Source organism: Mus pahari, chromosome 23 (genome assembly GCF_900095145.1).
Source record: "Mus pahari chromosome 23, PAHARI_EIJ_v1.1, whole genome shotgun sequence".
Lineage (NCBI taxonomy): Eukaryota > Metazoa > Chordata > Mammalia > Rodentia > Muridae > Mus > Mus pahari.
This window is the reverse complement of record NC_034612.1, coordinates 33,543,006-33,559,546: the sequence shown is the minus strand read 5'-3', so window position 1 is coordinate 33,559,546 and position 16,541 is coordinate 33,543,006. Positions and strand designations below refer to the sequence as shown.

Genomic DNA, 16,541 nt, shown 5'->3' with positions numbered 1-16,541 from the left:
GTATGAAGAGTATAGTGTGTGCTTTATGTGTGGTGAGTCTGTGTGTATGTGGTGTGGTGTATATATGGTGTGTGGTATGTGGTGTGTATGGTGTGTGATGAATATATAGTGTGTATGTGGTGTGTGGTTTGTGTGTGGTGAGTCTGTGTGGATGTGGTGTGTGGTATATATGTAGTGTATGGTGTGCATATGATGAGTCTGTGTATATATGGTGTGTGGTATGTAGTGTGGTGTGTATGTGGTGTGTGGTGTATATATGGTAACTCTGTGTATGAGGTGTGTTGTGTGGTTTGTGTGTGGTGAGGCTGTGTATGGTGTGTGGTGTGTGTGTGGTGTGTGGTTTATATGGTAAGTCTGTGTGTGTGGTGTGTGGTGTGTGTGTGGTGAGGCTATGTGTGGTGTGTGGTGTGTGGTGTGTGGGTGGTGAGGCTATGTATGGTGTGTGGTGTGTGTATGGTGTATGGTGTGTGTGTGGTGAGGCTGTGTAAGGTGTGTGGTATATATGGTAAGTCTGTGTGTGTGTGTGTGTGTGTGTGTGTGTGGTGAGGCTATATGCACGTGGCACTACCAAGCCTCCAGCTTGACATTTATATGGTAATTGATTTTTACACTTTTGTTTACATTTATTTATTGTGTGTGAGTACATGTGTGCCATGACACAAAAGAGGAGGTCAGAGGTCACCCGCAGGAGTCAGTTTTTCCTTCCATTGTGTGGGATCAAACTCGGGTCACCCCAGCTTGGCAAGCAGAACCTGCTGAGCCATCTGGCTGGCCGGCACAGACCCCTCAACCTCTCTGAGGAACGAAGGAAGCCTGTTACTAGGTGACAGTGGCAGAGCCCAGAAAACAGGAACCAGACCTCCGCTGCACTGGAAAGAAGCCAAATATGGACATAGTCTAACCCAGTCGGCAGCATCTGTGATTGGGGCTCTAACACCACATTTACTAAATACAGACAAGGAAACAAAGAGATGAAGTGTGTCTAAGCAAGTTCCCAGAAATTAAACGAGGCATGGAAAGGTGCCCCCATCTAACTTAGAGAAACACTGTTTTAAACTCCTTGACAATTTCACATACATATGTGGTACATCTTGGTCACCACCCCTCCCTGCCCCTCCCGCTCCCTCTGGGGCCCCTTCTTCCTGAGAAGTCCCTCGCACTCCTGAACTTCTGGCATGCCTTTGCTTTTCTGTGATTCACTGAGTTTGATTAGGGTGACCGCCTGAGCACAGGCGGGGAGCTCTTCCCTGGAACACGGGCAAGTTACCAGTGGCTACCTCACTGAAGAAAAACGACTCCCCTCCCTCAGCACCACGGCCTGCCAGTAGCCCCTGAGCTGGAGCTGGGGTCTCAGGAGTCCCTCCCCAACCCACGAGGGAATGCCAACGGCCTCATCAGGTCCAGGTCTTTGAGAAACACATATTTTTTTTGTTTTGTTTTGTTTTTTTCGAGACAGGGTTTCTCTGTGTAGCCCTGGCTGTCCTGGAACTCACTCTGTAGACCAGGCTGGTCTCAAACTCAGAAATTCGCCTGCCTCTGCCTCCCGAGTGCTGGGATTAAAGGCGTGTGCCACCGCGCCCGGCTGAAAAACACATATTTTTAAAGACAAAGTTTCACTCTGTAGACCAGGCTGGCCTTGAACTCACAGAGATCCTCCTGCCTCTGCCTCCAGAGTGCTGGGACTAAAGGTGTGCACCACCATGCCTGGCTAGAAAAACACTTTTTTTTCCATTTTTTTTTTCCCCCTCAATCCCAATTTGACCTTCAGAGACACTGCTGCACTGGGTTATCCTCAAGAAAGACTTCCTAAAGTGACCTCCTTAGGTCCCTCAGCACGTGGGACATGCAGAAGAGCAACAAAGAGAAGGTCTGGGCCACAGATTTATGAAAGACAGGCATCTCAGCCACTTCTCTGACATAAAAGTTGAGCGTTGAGCTCTTAAGACACACAGAGAGAGAGAAAGGAGTCTCCGCAGACACGGCAGACGACAGGCCTCATGGAAAGGGTTCTGTCAAAGCGCCCTGGCCTGCCTGGAAAGGGGACCATCCCCACCCTCCCCCAAGAGCAGGGCTTCATGGAGCCTTCTGAGATTAAACACGGAGATGAATGCCTGTGATCCTAGCCCCAGCTCAAGAAGCTGAAACAGGAAAATCACCGACTCTGCGCCAGCCTGGGCTACAGAGAAATACCCTGTAAAAGCAATGACCACAACAAAAGTGACATTGTTCTCAACTACACCACACATGTCTGCAGCTGTGAGGAAGAATCTCTGTGCTCTTCTCTCCACAGCCACACCATGCGCACTCCTGAGTGTATATGCAAATTGTAGGTGAAAGTGACTGCTATGTGTGTGTCATCACACTGGCCACCCCAAAGGCTTGGCTCATTACATTCCCATGCAAAGACCAAGCTGTTCATTCGTCTCCACTTTGTAATGCAATGGTACGTTTATATTCCTATCTTTATGTGTGGTTGAGGCTAAAGTTAAAAATGTATTTCGTTACTCTTCGGGGTTTCTGCCTATTTTTCCTACTGGTCTGGGTTGTTCCCTTACTTCTCACTGAAGCCCCATGCTGGGTCTGATGGCGTATGCCTGTAATCCCTGCGCCTTGGAGGCAAGGACAAGAGAGCTGCCCACAGTAGCTCCCAGCCTGTCAGGGCTACAATGCAGATTTCAACTCAGAAAGAAGAGACATGGGGCTCTGGCTCTGTTGGAAGGGGTTTGCCTCTCAAGCATGAGGCCCTGGGTTCGACCCCTATTGATGCCAAAACAAATAAAAGAAGTTTTAAAGGGCTATGAATGTAGGAATTTGTCTTTTTCTCAGTCCTACAATCCCAACCCACACACTTGTCTTTTAAATTTTCTTCTTCACTAAAATGTGTATGTGTGTATATATGTATTCATACACATATATATTGTGAGACAGGGTCTCACTGTGTAGTCCAGGATGGTCTGGGATTTGCTACTTAGACCGGGGTGGCCTCAAACTCAAGAGACTCACTTGCTTCTACCTCCCTGAGCACTAGGTGTAAAGCTGTAAGCCACTATGCCCAACATACAATACTCCTTTAGGAAGTTTTTTCCTTAAACATTTATTTGAGTGTGGTGGACATATGTACTGCCACATATCTGTAGGGGGGGTGGTCAAAGGACAACTCTGGGAATAGATTCTCTCTTACTACATAGGTGTCAGGGCCTTCCAAGTGCTGGGATTAAATGTGTGTGCCACTACCACGCAGCAAAACAGCTTTTTCTGTGCAGTTCTGGAACTCACTCTGTAGACCAAACTGGCCTTGAACTCAGAGATCCGCCTGCCCCTTCCTCCCTAATGCTGGGATCAAAGGCACGGTCACCATGCCTGGCTAACATGCTTTAAATTTCATTTTTATTCTTATGCTTGTGCCTCCTCTCTGGGTGCACTGTGGCCAGGGAGGGCATTAGAGTCCAGGTGGTTCTGAGCCTGTAGGTAGGGGCTAGACACTCTTCTGTAAGAGCAATAAGCACTGAGCCATTCCTCCAGCCACTACCCCTCAAAAATACAGACAGGCGGACAGACAGATAGCCACAGCCAGGCAGACACACACACAGAGAGACAGAGAAAGAGAGACAGAAAGACAGACAGACACACAGAGAGACAGGCAGACAGAGGGGGACAGACAGACAGAGAGGCGCACACAGGTCAGGGGAGTCAGTTCTTTTCTCCTACCATGTGGCACGCAGACACAGTACTCAGGTCATCAGGCTTGGTAGCCAGTGCCTTCATCTGTGGAGCCATCTAACTGCCCACAATTCTGTTTTTCAGCCAGGCTCCGTGGTCTAAAGACTCAGGTAAGCTTTGAACTTGAGGTCCTTCCATCTCAGTCCCCTGAGAAGCTGCGATAACAGGCCTGCACTGTCACGCTCCATTTAATACGGTTTCATAAAATACTGTTTTGGGTTCCAATGAGAACGGCTCAAGTCATAAGTAACAGAAAACCCAATTCAAGCTGGATGAACTGGAAGGACCTGTATACCGGCTAACACTGGATTAGCAGGGGTAGGAAGATGTCAGAGCTTCTCCAGGAGCATTTATGTGTGTGCTCATCCTGGCCCTGAGTGGAGACAGCCCCATCCAGAAGAAAACACAAAATCATGCCTCGGTTTGTTGTTGGGACCTTAGGAGGAGGGATAAATATTGCCCTAGGAAAGGAATTCTGACAACACCCTATCTCAAATGAGGAGGAGAGAGATCCAGGAAGGCAGCCAATGACATCACCCTCTGGCTTTCCACACACACACTCATGAAGACACCCACAGGAACGTGCACGCACGCCACATACACACTGATAAGAAACCGTTCCCACGCCCGCTGTAGTGATAGGCTTTCAACTATGGAAATAGTGAGAAGCTGTGTGGGGCTGGGGAGGCGGCTCAGTGGGGAGGAGCACCTGCTGCTCTCCTGGAGGACTCAAGTTTGGTTGTTAGCACCTGTGTGGCGTGGTTCACTACTCTAGGTCCAGGCGATCCCAATCCAGCGCTCTCTCCTGACCACAGTAGGCACTCACATGCACATATTCGTGTGCACACACACATTTCAGAAGCAAAAACAAGACTGCTATGCTGTATGCAAATGATATGGCCGTATGGCTGTTAAGATACAGAGCAAGTTTCATAGACAGAAAGCGTGTCTCTTTACCTCTCATGCTGACACACACAATGGCCAACACGGTGCATATAATAACTGCCAGGAGAACAAGGAGGACTATCAGGTATGTGCTGAGCAAGACTCCACCGGGACAGTCCAGCCTCCTTCTGTGCGTGAGATACAACGTCAGACTGGCAATCCACCTGTGCGCAGAGAAGAACGTGGGTTCATAAAACACGCTAGGAGGAAATAAAGGGAGTTAATACTCGCCAATCAAGGTTAAGGTTCAAAGGGGGATGTAATCTGCATCAATAAAAAGTCTATCCAGAGGCAGACTGTTAACACACGTGTGGTTTTCTGCTCTTTTTTTTTTTTTTAAGATTTTTATTTATTATTATATCTAAGTACACTGTAGCTGTCTTCAGATGCACCAGAAGAGGGCGTCAGATCTCATTACAGATGGTTGTGAGCCACCATGTGGTTGCTGGGATTTGAACTCAGGACCTCTGGAAGAGCAGTCAGTGCTCTTAACCACTGAGCTACCTCTCCAGCCCCGGCTTTCTGTTCTTAATCTGTATCTTCAGTGAGCCATGTACTGAGCATGGCACCAGAGGCAGAGGCAGAGGCAGAGGCAGAGGCAGAGGCAGAGGCAGAGGCAGAGGCAGAGGCAGAGGCAGAGGCAGGAGGATCATAAATTAGAGGCTAGCCTGAACCAGGACTATAAATGAGTTCCAGGCCACCCTAAGCTGCACAACGAGCCCCCACTTCAAATGCAAACATGCTGGAGCTATGGCTCAGTGAGGAGTGTTTACGTGGCATGCAGGAGCCCTTAGGTTCGATCCCCAGTGCTCCAGAAACTAAGCGTGCACCCTTGTAATCCCAGGACTGGGGAAGTGGAGGCAAGAGGATGAGAACTTCAAGATCATCCTACACCTCATAATGGGCTTTAAGGCAAGCAAGAGATGTAGGAGACCCTGTCAAAAAATCAAAACCTAGACAAGCTAGGGTTCCCAGGGGGAAAATAACCCACCGTGACTTAGAATCATGCGATTGCTAAACAAACTTACGTTTGCTGAGTTAGTATCAGGGTTTGTGTGTATGTGTGCGTACTTTAAGGTTCAAAAAACACACACTGTAGCCAACTGCAATTCACAACCAAGCAAGCAGGAAGCCAATTATGAAAATAACATATCAGGATAGACACAGATAAACGTAAAAGGAGAAGTCCTATGGACTCTTGACTGTATTTTGTAATTCGGCGGTGAACAACGATAGCATGAGAAGTCTCGTAGTCTATTGATCACACTAGAGGGACTTCAGCAACAAACAGATCTGCTTAGCAAGAATGTCTACCTTTTTAAAAACTTTATTTATTTATTTATTTATTTATTTATTTATTTATTTATTTATTTATTTATTTGGGGGAAGAGTATGCTGTACCACACCTGCAGGGGGAGGTCAGAGAGCAACTTAAAGGAGCCAGCTCTCCTACCATGTGGGTCCCAGAGATAACAATTTAGGTCATCAGGCTTGGAGGCAAGCACCTTTACCCATCTGAGCTGCCCAAGATGGTGCTATTAAAGATTAACATTTCCAAAGCCCTAGGAGGTGTCCTCTGAGGTGATAGAGGATTTAAGTTGGCTGTGAAGCCTAGCATGCATGAAGCCCTGGGGCTCAAGCACTAGAGGGGAAATATAAAGGTAAGATTGGTCTAGACAACTTTTCTGTCCCCCCCCCGCCCCGTACCCCCACCCCTAACCCGCACCTTTTTTTTTTTTCTTTGAGGGAGGGTCTTGTGCATCTCAGCTGCCCTACGACTAAGTATCCAAGGATGCCTGTGAACCGCGGATGCTCCTGGGCCACCCCCTAGCCCTGGGATTTACAGGTGAGCGCTGCCACTACCAGTTCTGTGTGGTGCTGGGGAGTGGGGAGCCCGGGCACACAAGGGCCTCCTGCATGCTAGATGAGCACTCTACCAAAAGGAACTGTTACACCCTCAGCCCCTAGATAACTTTTTCTGTCCAAACACCAGGGCTCCGTGTCAGGAGTTACAGGCAAAAAGCGATCTGAGAACAACCCGGTCTGCCTAGAAAGTGCTCTGCCGCTCCCATTCCTTCGCCTCCTGAGAATGCTTTTTCCTAAGAACGTTATTCCTCGTAGGCAGGCATGCCAGGAGCTGACTTCACCCACCAGTGCCGTTTCCCACTGAGCCTAGCTGCATTCTGCAAAACCGGCCTATTATCCTGGTTTCTATGAATTGCTCCGAAACTGCTATTTCCCAGATTATTGTTTTGCACAGACAGGGACTTACTTGACTACCCTCCCAGTAAGAAAAAAGACAGGAGTAATCAATCCAAAGTTCCGGAGCCGCGGGCTCCAGGAAGGAGAGACCTGGGGGCTATGGCTTTTGGATGCTCACAGTTCCCTCACGCTCCCGCGGCTAGGGCTCGGCGCCGCACCCTAGGGCTCGACTCGTACCCTGCAGCGCTGAAGGTCCGGGACCCCGTCAAATGCACAGAGCGACTGCATATATCCTAGGTGCAGACAGATTGTGCTCGGGGGGCGCGGCCGCCCCTTCAGCACCAAGGAGGCACGACTTTTGTCGCCTTAACCAGCGCGCCCCCTCGCCCGCACGGCGGCCTCACTTACCACAGCACACGCAGGAACAGCTCAAAGGACCCGGGGAACACCAGGTCGTCGCTGGCTAGGGACCAGCGCCGGCCGAACAGCACCATGCCCGGCATGGCGCACCTCCCACCGCGCCGCCTAAGCCGCGCGCACCCTTCTGACTCCGCGCGCGTCCGGAGGGGGGTCCCCGGCGGCGCCCAGGCGCAAGCCTACGTAAAGACCCGCGCATGCGCCTCCGGCCCGAGTCCCGAGCGCGCCCACAAGAGACGCGGACTCTGCTTTCTTTGCTTGCTTCCCAGGTCCCCTGACCCGGAAGTCAGCTGCTGGCTATTGAGTGCCGGTCAGCGGTGTGTGAAGTCCATTCCGGTGTGGTCATTTCTGTTTAATAGACTGAGGATTTAAAAGATCTGGAGAGAATGCTCTCCCTAGAGAGCCGCGCCTGCGAATGGTGAAGCTAGGACGTAGGTCTGGGTCTCTGAATCTTCCTAGCTTGGGATGACTTTACGGTCTACGCCTTTTAGCGCCTGCATTCCTCTTCTCTCTCTCTCCCACACACGGACCGTGCTTTAGCTATCTTCATCCCGTCCCCTGGCTGGTCTCACTACTGCTAGTTCCCATTCTTCCCCACGGTCCCCCGGGTGACCGAGGGGAGCCTTCAGACCTGGTCTAAACTATGTCTAAGACTTGCAAGTCTGCGCTTAGGCGTAAAGTGCATTTTAATCCTTCCCAGAGACCTTTCTAGCAGAGTCTTACATCAAAAGCCTCTAATTCGTGTCTGTGTTCCCTCATCTTCTACCTGCTGTCTTCCCACACACCTTTTAGCTCCCCAGATTTTTTTGTGTCGGTGGTGTGCATGTGTGTGTGAATGTTTTTTGCATGTGTAGTGGGGCGCACGTATGTAGGTGCGTGTGTACATGTGCTTATGCATGTGGGGGTCTGAGGATGATATCAAGCACTGTACCCAGCTCTTCCACCTTGCTGAGGCAGGTTCTCTCAATCAAATACAGAGCTCTGTGAGGCGGCTGGTTCTGCGAGCCAGCTTGGTGGGAAGATCTGATTTTCCCTTCCCTGGCTGTAATAACAGGTGTGCTACCACACCCATCCTGCACTTACCTGAGTTTCTGGGAATCTGAACTTTAGTCCTCACACTAGTATAGCAAGTGCTTTAACTCCTGAGCCGTCTCCTTAGCCCTTTTCCTAACTCTGGTTTCTTTATTTTGCTTAATCACTCCCTGGCCCAAGTCTGACTGCTGCCAGACAAGCTGACAAACAGAGATGGTATCAGGCAAGGGGGATTAGTTTTAAGATCTGGACTTCTAATTATTTGAGAAGATGCGGGATTTGTGAAAATGTCCATCCCGAGGCTGGGGATATAACTAAGTTGGCAGAGTACTTTGCCTGGCATGCACAAAGCCTTGGTTTCCAATCCCAGCTACTATGTAAACGATAAGCGGTGGGACAGGTGTTGGAAAGTGGAGACAAGAGGTTTAGAAATTCAGGGTTGTTGAGATTTGGTATTGTAATGCTAAACTCTACACCCAAAGGTCTAGGCCTACAAGTGACTTCTCCCGACATCTCCCGTTGACAAAATTTTGTTGTGCAAACCTTGTCCCTTGATTTAAAACTACTGATTGAATAAAATTGGCTATAGTCAATTGCTGGAGGAATTAGAGGTAACCTGGGTTTGGAGTGACCTGATTTTTGGGGAGGGAAGAAGAGGAAGAACAGGAAAAGGAAGAGGAAGCTGCCAGAGGGGGAAGTGGGGGGAAGAAGCTGCAAACAAGATAGAGGAGCCATGAGAAACAGCAAGAATCTGGGGTACACTGCTGGGAAGGTAGCCAGGCCAGCAGTTAAAAGGGTAGATTAGGGGTTCCCTCCCAGTAATTGTCAAAGCCAAATATAATAACTATAGTCTGAGTCTCGTTTATTTGTAAGCTAGTTGGGGATAAGCTCAAATTGCTTGTACTACATTTTGACAAACCCGATACTGGGCATAAAACCAAACTATCTGAGACTCCCTCCCAGCACAAGACCCAACTGCATGCTGGGATACAGCCCTAAACGCAGCGGCTGGATTTCCAGCGAGCGTTTCTTATTGGCACAGTGATCTGATCCGGGTATCTCCGGCTTGGGAAACCAGGCCACCAAGCCCAATTCTCTCTCTCCCAGCCGCCCACACCTCATGGCTGGAGCCTACAATTGGTACAAACGCTGCCTTGCTGGCTGCAGTTGGGGCTCAAGCCCTGGGCTAACAACACCAGGGCCTCAGTGCTGAACTCGCACCACTCTTTTTCCAATCAGAAAGTGGCCCTAACAGACAAGCATGGGAAACAGAACAGCACCAGCCTAGGAGTGCAAAAGCCACGCCCCTTCGGAAAAAAATATCAAAAACCACTGCGGAGTCCCGAATTGAACACCACAGGGAGACAAAGGCACAGAAAACTTGAGATCAGGTATTAGGGTTGGAAGTTGGCAGTTTGGGGAAAAAAAAAAAAAGACAAAGATGATAAACCCAATAAAGACTTTCTGGACTTTAAGTAAGACTATTTTGAGCAGTTCAAAAGGGATGGATCTAGAGAAAATTGACACCTTGCCAGTTATAATTATTGCATTGTTAAGCTTCACTCCTGTCCTAATAAGCATTTTGGTTTGCTGTGGGTTTTTTTTTTTTTTTTTTTTTGAGACAGGGTTTCTCTGTGTAGCCCTGGCTGTCCTGGAACTCACTTTGTAGACCAGACTGGCCTCGAACTCAGAAATCCANTTTTTGAGACAGGGTTTCTCTGTGTAGCCCTGGCTGTCCTGGAACTCACTTTGTAGACCAGACTGGCCTCGAACTCAGAAATCCACCTGCCTTTGCCTCCCAAGTGCTGGGATTAAAGGCATGCAAAACCACACCAGGCTCACTGTGTCTTTTCAATAAACAGAGCCTTAGAAAAAAATTTACAAGCCTTAAAAAAATAGATTAAAATTTTTATAAAACAGAATGAATGTCAAGGCATTCATTGAGGGGAGAATACTGAAAATTATAAATCAGAAGATGGAGACTGTTGTCTGAGAAACAGGAAAAAGATAAAATATGGAAGCAGAGTTTAGAGAGCAATTTAGAGACATTTATGAACAATATTGAGGAGGATACTAGTGTAATAAGGCTAGGAAAAACAAACAGGAAAATTTGGAGAAATTTATAGGTAAAATTCAGAAGGAGATTAATAAAGATACAAGAAAATGTAAGTAACAAAAGTTAGACGTTTTAGAAGAAAATTACAAAAGATTGTAAGTAAACTTGAAGTATATACTAAGATAGGGACAGAGGAGCAGAGACCAGTACATACTGCATCACCTCGTAACAAGACTATGAAATAGCAGTCTATTTCTGTTTAAAAAAACAAAAAACAAAATGATTTTCCTAGCCTTGATAAGGGACGCAATGATGAGCTATGGCTTACATTCACCATCTGTCCAACAGATACTCAGTAGCTGGGCCACAGAATCCTATAGTTCTCACTGGTTGGAGAGACTGGATGACAACCATGCTAGAGCCTGGCCCTCAGTTACAATGACTGACAAAACGCTGAGGTTTTGCTTATAGAGCATTGAGGTCGTCAGGGATCAGTGGCTAGGTGAAGGCCCGTATTCTGAATCAGGAGTACAGACTGCTCTTGAGGATGCTTCCCTAGAACCACGTCGCACAATAGTCTTACAAGCTTGGGACAGGGCTGGTGAGATGGCTCAGTGGGTAAGAGCACCCGACTGACCTTTCAAAGATTCAGAGTTCAAATCCCAGCAACCACATGGTGGCTCACAACCATCCGTAACAAGATCTGATGCCCTTTTCTGGAGTGTCTGAAGACAGCTACAGTGTACTTACATATAGTAAATAAATAAATCTTAAAAAAAAAAAACAAACCAAGCTTGGGACAAGGTTGGACAACAGGGAGAAACCGGATCACTTACAACGATAACCCGGGCTTCACATGAACCTTTCACAGACTTTTTACAAAGCCTGACCACAGCACTAACTAGAGCAACATCAGATCCAAATGCTAGAGAAATCTTAATCGAATCTTTAGCATTTGAGAATGCTAATGATGAATGCGAAAGGGGCTATTAGACCATTAGTAGCAAGATCTGCACCTCTTTATGAATGGATTAAAACTACTGCAGACACAGAAGCAAATGCTCACAATCCAATTGTGGTTGGGCAAACAATTACAGGAAATAAAGAAAAACAAGATACCCATTGCTGTGGATGTCAAAGATCCAGTCATTCCCTAAGTGATGGTAACCAAACAATTCCTAAGGATAAATCCTTCTACAGTAGTAATTCTGGGAGAAAGTTTCCTGTGATGTGTAGATGTGGAAGAAACAGGCATACTGCGCAAGAATGTAGGTCAGTCAAGGATATACAAGACAATTTCTCAATTTCAGAAAACTAATGGACTTTGCTCGAGGCCTGACAAAAAAATAACAATTCTGAAAAGATTCAAGGTCTGATAGTTCGAACAGAGCTGCTCAATTCTCAATGAAACCACTTAGCGAAAATTGAGTATCAAGCCAGGCTGTGGCGGTGCACGCCTTTAATCCCAGCACTTGGGAGGCAGAGGCAGGTGGATTTCTGAGTTTGAGGCCAGCCTGGTCTACAGAGTGAGTTCCAGGACAGCCAAAGTTACACAGAGAAACCCTGTCTCAAAAACAAACAAACAAACAAAAAAGGATGTTATGAGGGACAGGCTATCCATAGACAGAATACAGCAGAGGCTATCTCTTCAACCTTGACTGAAGAAGCCACTGATGACAAACACCAACAGCCTTACCACTAAGGTGGTTGACTGACCAACCTATTTGGATTGAGCAATGGTTTATGACAAGGGGAAAATTATAGGCACTAGAACAGCTAGTCCAGGAGCAACTGGAGGCTCAGCACATAGAGGAGTCCACCAGCCCTTGGAACTCTCCTATATTTGTCATTAAAAAGAAATCTGGCAAATGGAGGATGTTAACAGATCTGAGAACAATTGATAAAATTATTCAGTCAACCGCTTCCTTGCAGCCTGGAAACCTATTTCCTTCCTTGTTACCTAAGAATGGCCTATCATAGTGACTGATCTAAAGGGTTGGGTTTTTTTCTCCCACAATCCCTTTACAAGAACAAGATAGAGAACTGCCTTCATGGTGCCCACATTTAACCAACCAAAAGGTACTAAAGGAAAGTCCTGCCACCTTACAACCACAGCCATTGGAAATAATTTGTAAACTATTTCCTCAAGTCATAATTTACCATTATATGGATGATATTTTGCTGGCTGATTCAAATAGAAATACCTCAGAACAAATGTTTGATGAAGATTAAAAACAGATTTTTTTTTTTTGCTTTGCTGAGGATTACAAATTGCTCCTGAAAAACAAAGAGGAAATTGTACTAATTACCTAGAATATAAGATAAATCTGCAGGAAATTTGACCACAAAAGATGCAGATCAGGAGAGACCAGTTAAATATTCTTAATGATTTTCAAAAATTATGGGGAGATATTAACTGGCTTCGACCTACAATTGGTTTGGCCATTGAAGAGCTGAGTAATTTATTTCAAACCCTGCAAGGTGATAGAGAATTAAATAGTCTGCCGGGCAGTGGTGGCACACGCCTTTAATTCCAGCACTTGGGAGGCAGAGGCAGAAGCAGGCAGATTTCTGAGTTCAAGGCCAGCCTGGTCTACAGAGTGAGTTCCAGGACAGCCAGGACTGCACAGAGAAACCCTGTCTCAAAAAAAAAAAAAAAAAAAAAGAAAGAAAGAAAGAAAGAAAGAAAGAAAGAAAGAAAAGAGGAGGAGGAGGAGGAGGAGGAGGAGGAGGAGGAAGAAAAGAGAATACAAGATGCCCATATAGATTGAATTGACCTAAAGATGGCCTGTGTTTTAGTTATCTTGCCTTCTATTCATTCTCCCAAGGAATTCTTATGCAGAAGGAAGATTATATCTTGGAGTCAATTTTTAAAAATTAATTATTTTGTTTATTTACATCCCAAGTGTTGCCCCTTTTCTGGTCTCGCCTCCCAGAGTTCTTCACCCTCCCTCCCCTTTGCCTCTGAGAGAGTGCTTCCCTGTCCCCCAGGCACCTTCTTCCCTGGGGCAACAAGTCTCTATAGCATTAGGCACATCCCCTCCTACTGAGTCCAGACCAGGCAGTGCTCTGTTACATATGTGCCTTAGGCTCGGACCAGCTCCCAGGAGGATCCAGGTTAGTTGATATTGTTGGTCTTACTGTGGGGCTGTCCTTCCCTTCAGCTCCCTCAGTCCTTCCCCTAACTCTTCCATAGGGGTCGATGACCTCAGCCCAATGGTTGGCCGTGAGTGTCCCCATCTGTCTCAATCAGCTGCTGGTAGAGCCTCTCAGAGCTCAGCCATGATAGGTAGGTTCCTGTCTGCAAGCATAACATAGCATCAGCAATAGTGACAAATTTGCTGCCCGCCCATGGGATGGATCCCAAGTTGGCCAGTCACTAGTCAGCCATTTTTTTCAGTCTCTGCTCCATTTTTGTCCCTGAATTTCTTTTAGACAGGAACAATTCTGGGTCAAAAAATTTGAAGGTGGGTTGGTGTTCCCACCCCTCCACTGGGGACCTTGTCTAACAACTGGAGGTGGTCTCTTCAGGTTCTCCCCTGTTGGGTGTGTTGGGTAAGGTCTCCTCCAATGAGTCCTGGGAGCCTCTCACATCCCAGGTCTCTGGGGCTTCCTAGAGGTTCCCTTCACCCCCACTCCCCACCCTAGGCAGCAGCATCTTTCTACTCATTCTCCTGGTTCTCTAGGTTTCTCTCCTGTCTCCCCCAAACCTGATTCTGCCCCCCTTTCACTCCCCTGGTAGAAATCTGCAGTAAAACCATCTGGTCCTGAGCAGAGAAATAATTTCTTCTGTAAAAACTGGCCAAATTTTTATCAAAACTTTACCAAACAGTGAAATCAACTTACATAAAGACATTTTGGGCTTGCAGCCTTTGAATGATATGACAGGGCACTTTCACACATAAGTGTCCTGTGCTTGCTCTGGTCCACGAGCAGTGACTAAACAAGCATGGGCTGTCAATGACGGTCTGCGGCCGGGCTGGTGGCAGTCAACTGCATGATGGACAGGCCTGCTTTAACAAAGTATAATCAAGGGAACACGTCACAGTATCCGATGAATTATGTAAGAGAAAAATAGGAACAGATCAAAAGATGAAGATGAAAGAGCTACCACAAAGTAAGTGTCCCCCAGAATGCACCTACAGAGGCAAACGTGAGGAGAGGGCAGATGATGCCAATATGAAAAGAAGCTGAGTACAGTATTTACTTCTCATTTTATACAACTCTCTTTACAAAAATGGTTATAGTCGTGCCCGGAGAAATGTAACCACGGCATTGGAAAGCAAATAGTCTGTAGTTATTTAAAAGCGCCTTTAAAAAAATTATAATACAAAGGTCTGTGCTCTATAAGCAGTCCTCCACTGTGCGTTATTACAATAAGGCTTTTAATACAGAGACTAAGTGTTTGGTAGTTAGGAACCACTGGACTTGACAAACATCATCTTATAATTGTTCTTCGCATCTTTTTTGCTCTTTGGGTCTTCTGCCTCGTCGGGTCGCTCAGCAGCATGAAGCTCTTCTGCAGACTCCTCCTTCTCAGACTCAGAATCACTGTCCGAGTCATCTGGACTCTCAGCATCAGGGGAGTCGTCCTCATCGTCATCTCCAGCCACATCACCTTCTCCATCATGATCTTCTACCTCACGGAAGCCGAGTCCGCAGTGCCTGCCGGTACCGTCCTGACAGTTTGCCGTCCACGCTCTGCTGGTTCTGAGACTCCAGCACTTCCTTAATTTTCTTGTCTTCTTCTTCTGTTCGGAAGTGAGATGTTGATTTGTGATGTCCTATAACAAGACGACCAGTGGGTTCTTTCTTTCCTGCACCCATAAGTCTCAAGAACTTTTGTTTTCTTTCTTCATTGCCTAAATCTGCTGCCTCCCAATTGCTAGATTCAAGATCATCGTCCGGGGAGGCTGAATGTTTCATCCCGTGCGGGTGAGACTCCCGGGCAGCACTCATCGTAGCTGGGATCCCGACGGGGATGTGCCAAACACACTCGCAGTTCTCCTCAAGCGTAACACCAGCAGCAAGACCAAGCAGCGCCACTCCAGAACGCCGAGCCCCCTCCGGGCCTTCTGCCAGTTTGCCTGATCTTGATTTAACTTTGGTAAGTGGTATCTGTCTAAAAGAAAATCATCCATTTCATCTAGATTTTCCAGTTTTGCCAAATATAGGCTTTTATAGTAAAATTGGATAACTTGAGCTGGAGCGATGGCTCAGTGGTTAAGAGCACTGACTGCTCCTCCAAAGATCCTGAGTTCAATTCCCAGAACCACATGGTGGCCCACAACCATCTATAATGGGGTCTGATGCCCTCTTCTGGTCTGTCTAAAAATAGCTACAGTGTACTCATACACAAAATAAATAAATCTAAAAAAAATGTTAAAAAACAGATCTGATAACTTTTTGAATTTCTTCAGTTCCTGTTATTATATATCCTTTTTCATTTCTGATTTTGTCAATTTGGATACTGTCTCTGTGCCTTTTAGGTAGTTTGGGTAAGGATTTATCGATCTTGTTGACTTTCTCAAAGAACCAGCTCTTGGTTTTGATTCTTTGTTTCTAATTGGTTGATTTCAGCCCTGAGTTTGACTATTTCCTGTGTCTACTCCTCTTGAGTGTGTTTGCTTCTTTTTGTTCTAGAGGTTTCAGATGTGCTGTTAAGTTGCTAGTATAGAATCCAATTCCTATCTTAAGGCACTTAGTTCTATGAATTTTCCTCTTAACACTGCTTTCATTGTGTCCAATAAATTTTAGTATGCTGTGCTTTCATTTTCGTTGAATTCTAGAAAGTCTTTATAATTTCTTTCTTTATTTCTTCCCTGACTAAGTCATCATTGAGTAAAGAGTTGTTCAATTTTCGTGAGTGTGTGGGCTCTCTGTTGTTTTTGTTGTTATTGATGTCTACCCTTATAGTCCATGGTGATATGATAGGAGGATTACTTCAAACTTCTTGTAACTGTTGGAGCTTGTTTTGTGTCTGATTATATGGTCAATTATGGAGACGATTTCATGAGGTGCTAAGAAGGTACATTCTTTTGTTTTGGGTGAAATGCTCTGCAGATCTGTTAAATCCATTTGGTTCATAACTTCTGTTAGTTTTACTGTATCTCTGTTTAGTTTTTGTTCTAATGACATGTCTGTTGGTATGAGTTGGGTGTCGAGGTCT

General features: G+C 46.4%; 1 protein-coding gene and 1 pseudogene across 2 annotated transcripts in view; both read right to left on the bottom strand.

Annotated features, from left to right (window-relative positions):
* Daglb (diacylglycerol lipase beta) overlaps positions 1-7,450 on the bottom strand; it is a 39,560-nt gene extending 32,110 nt beyond the window's left edge. The window contains exons 1-2 of one of the 2 annotated variants that reach the window (XM_021186996.1): positions 7,276-7,450; positions 4,678-4,829 (exon numbers count right to left, since the gene is read on the bottom strand). In XM_021186996.1, coding sequence (XP_021042655.1) covers positions 4,678-4,829; positions 7,276-7,370 — 247 coding nt within the window. In that variant the 5' untranslated portion in view covers positions 7,371-7,450. The remainder of the gene's footprint in view (positions 1-4,677; positions 4,830-7,275) is intronic. The other variant, XM_029533648.1, reaches the window with a different exon arrangement.
* Positions 7,451-14,784: 7,334 nt separating this feature from the next.
* LOC110313097 lies at positions 14,785-15,331 on the bottom strand (annotated as a pseudogene).
* Between the last annotated feature and the right edge of the window lie 1,210 nt (positions 15,332-16,541).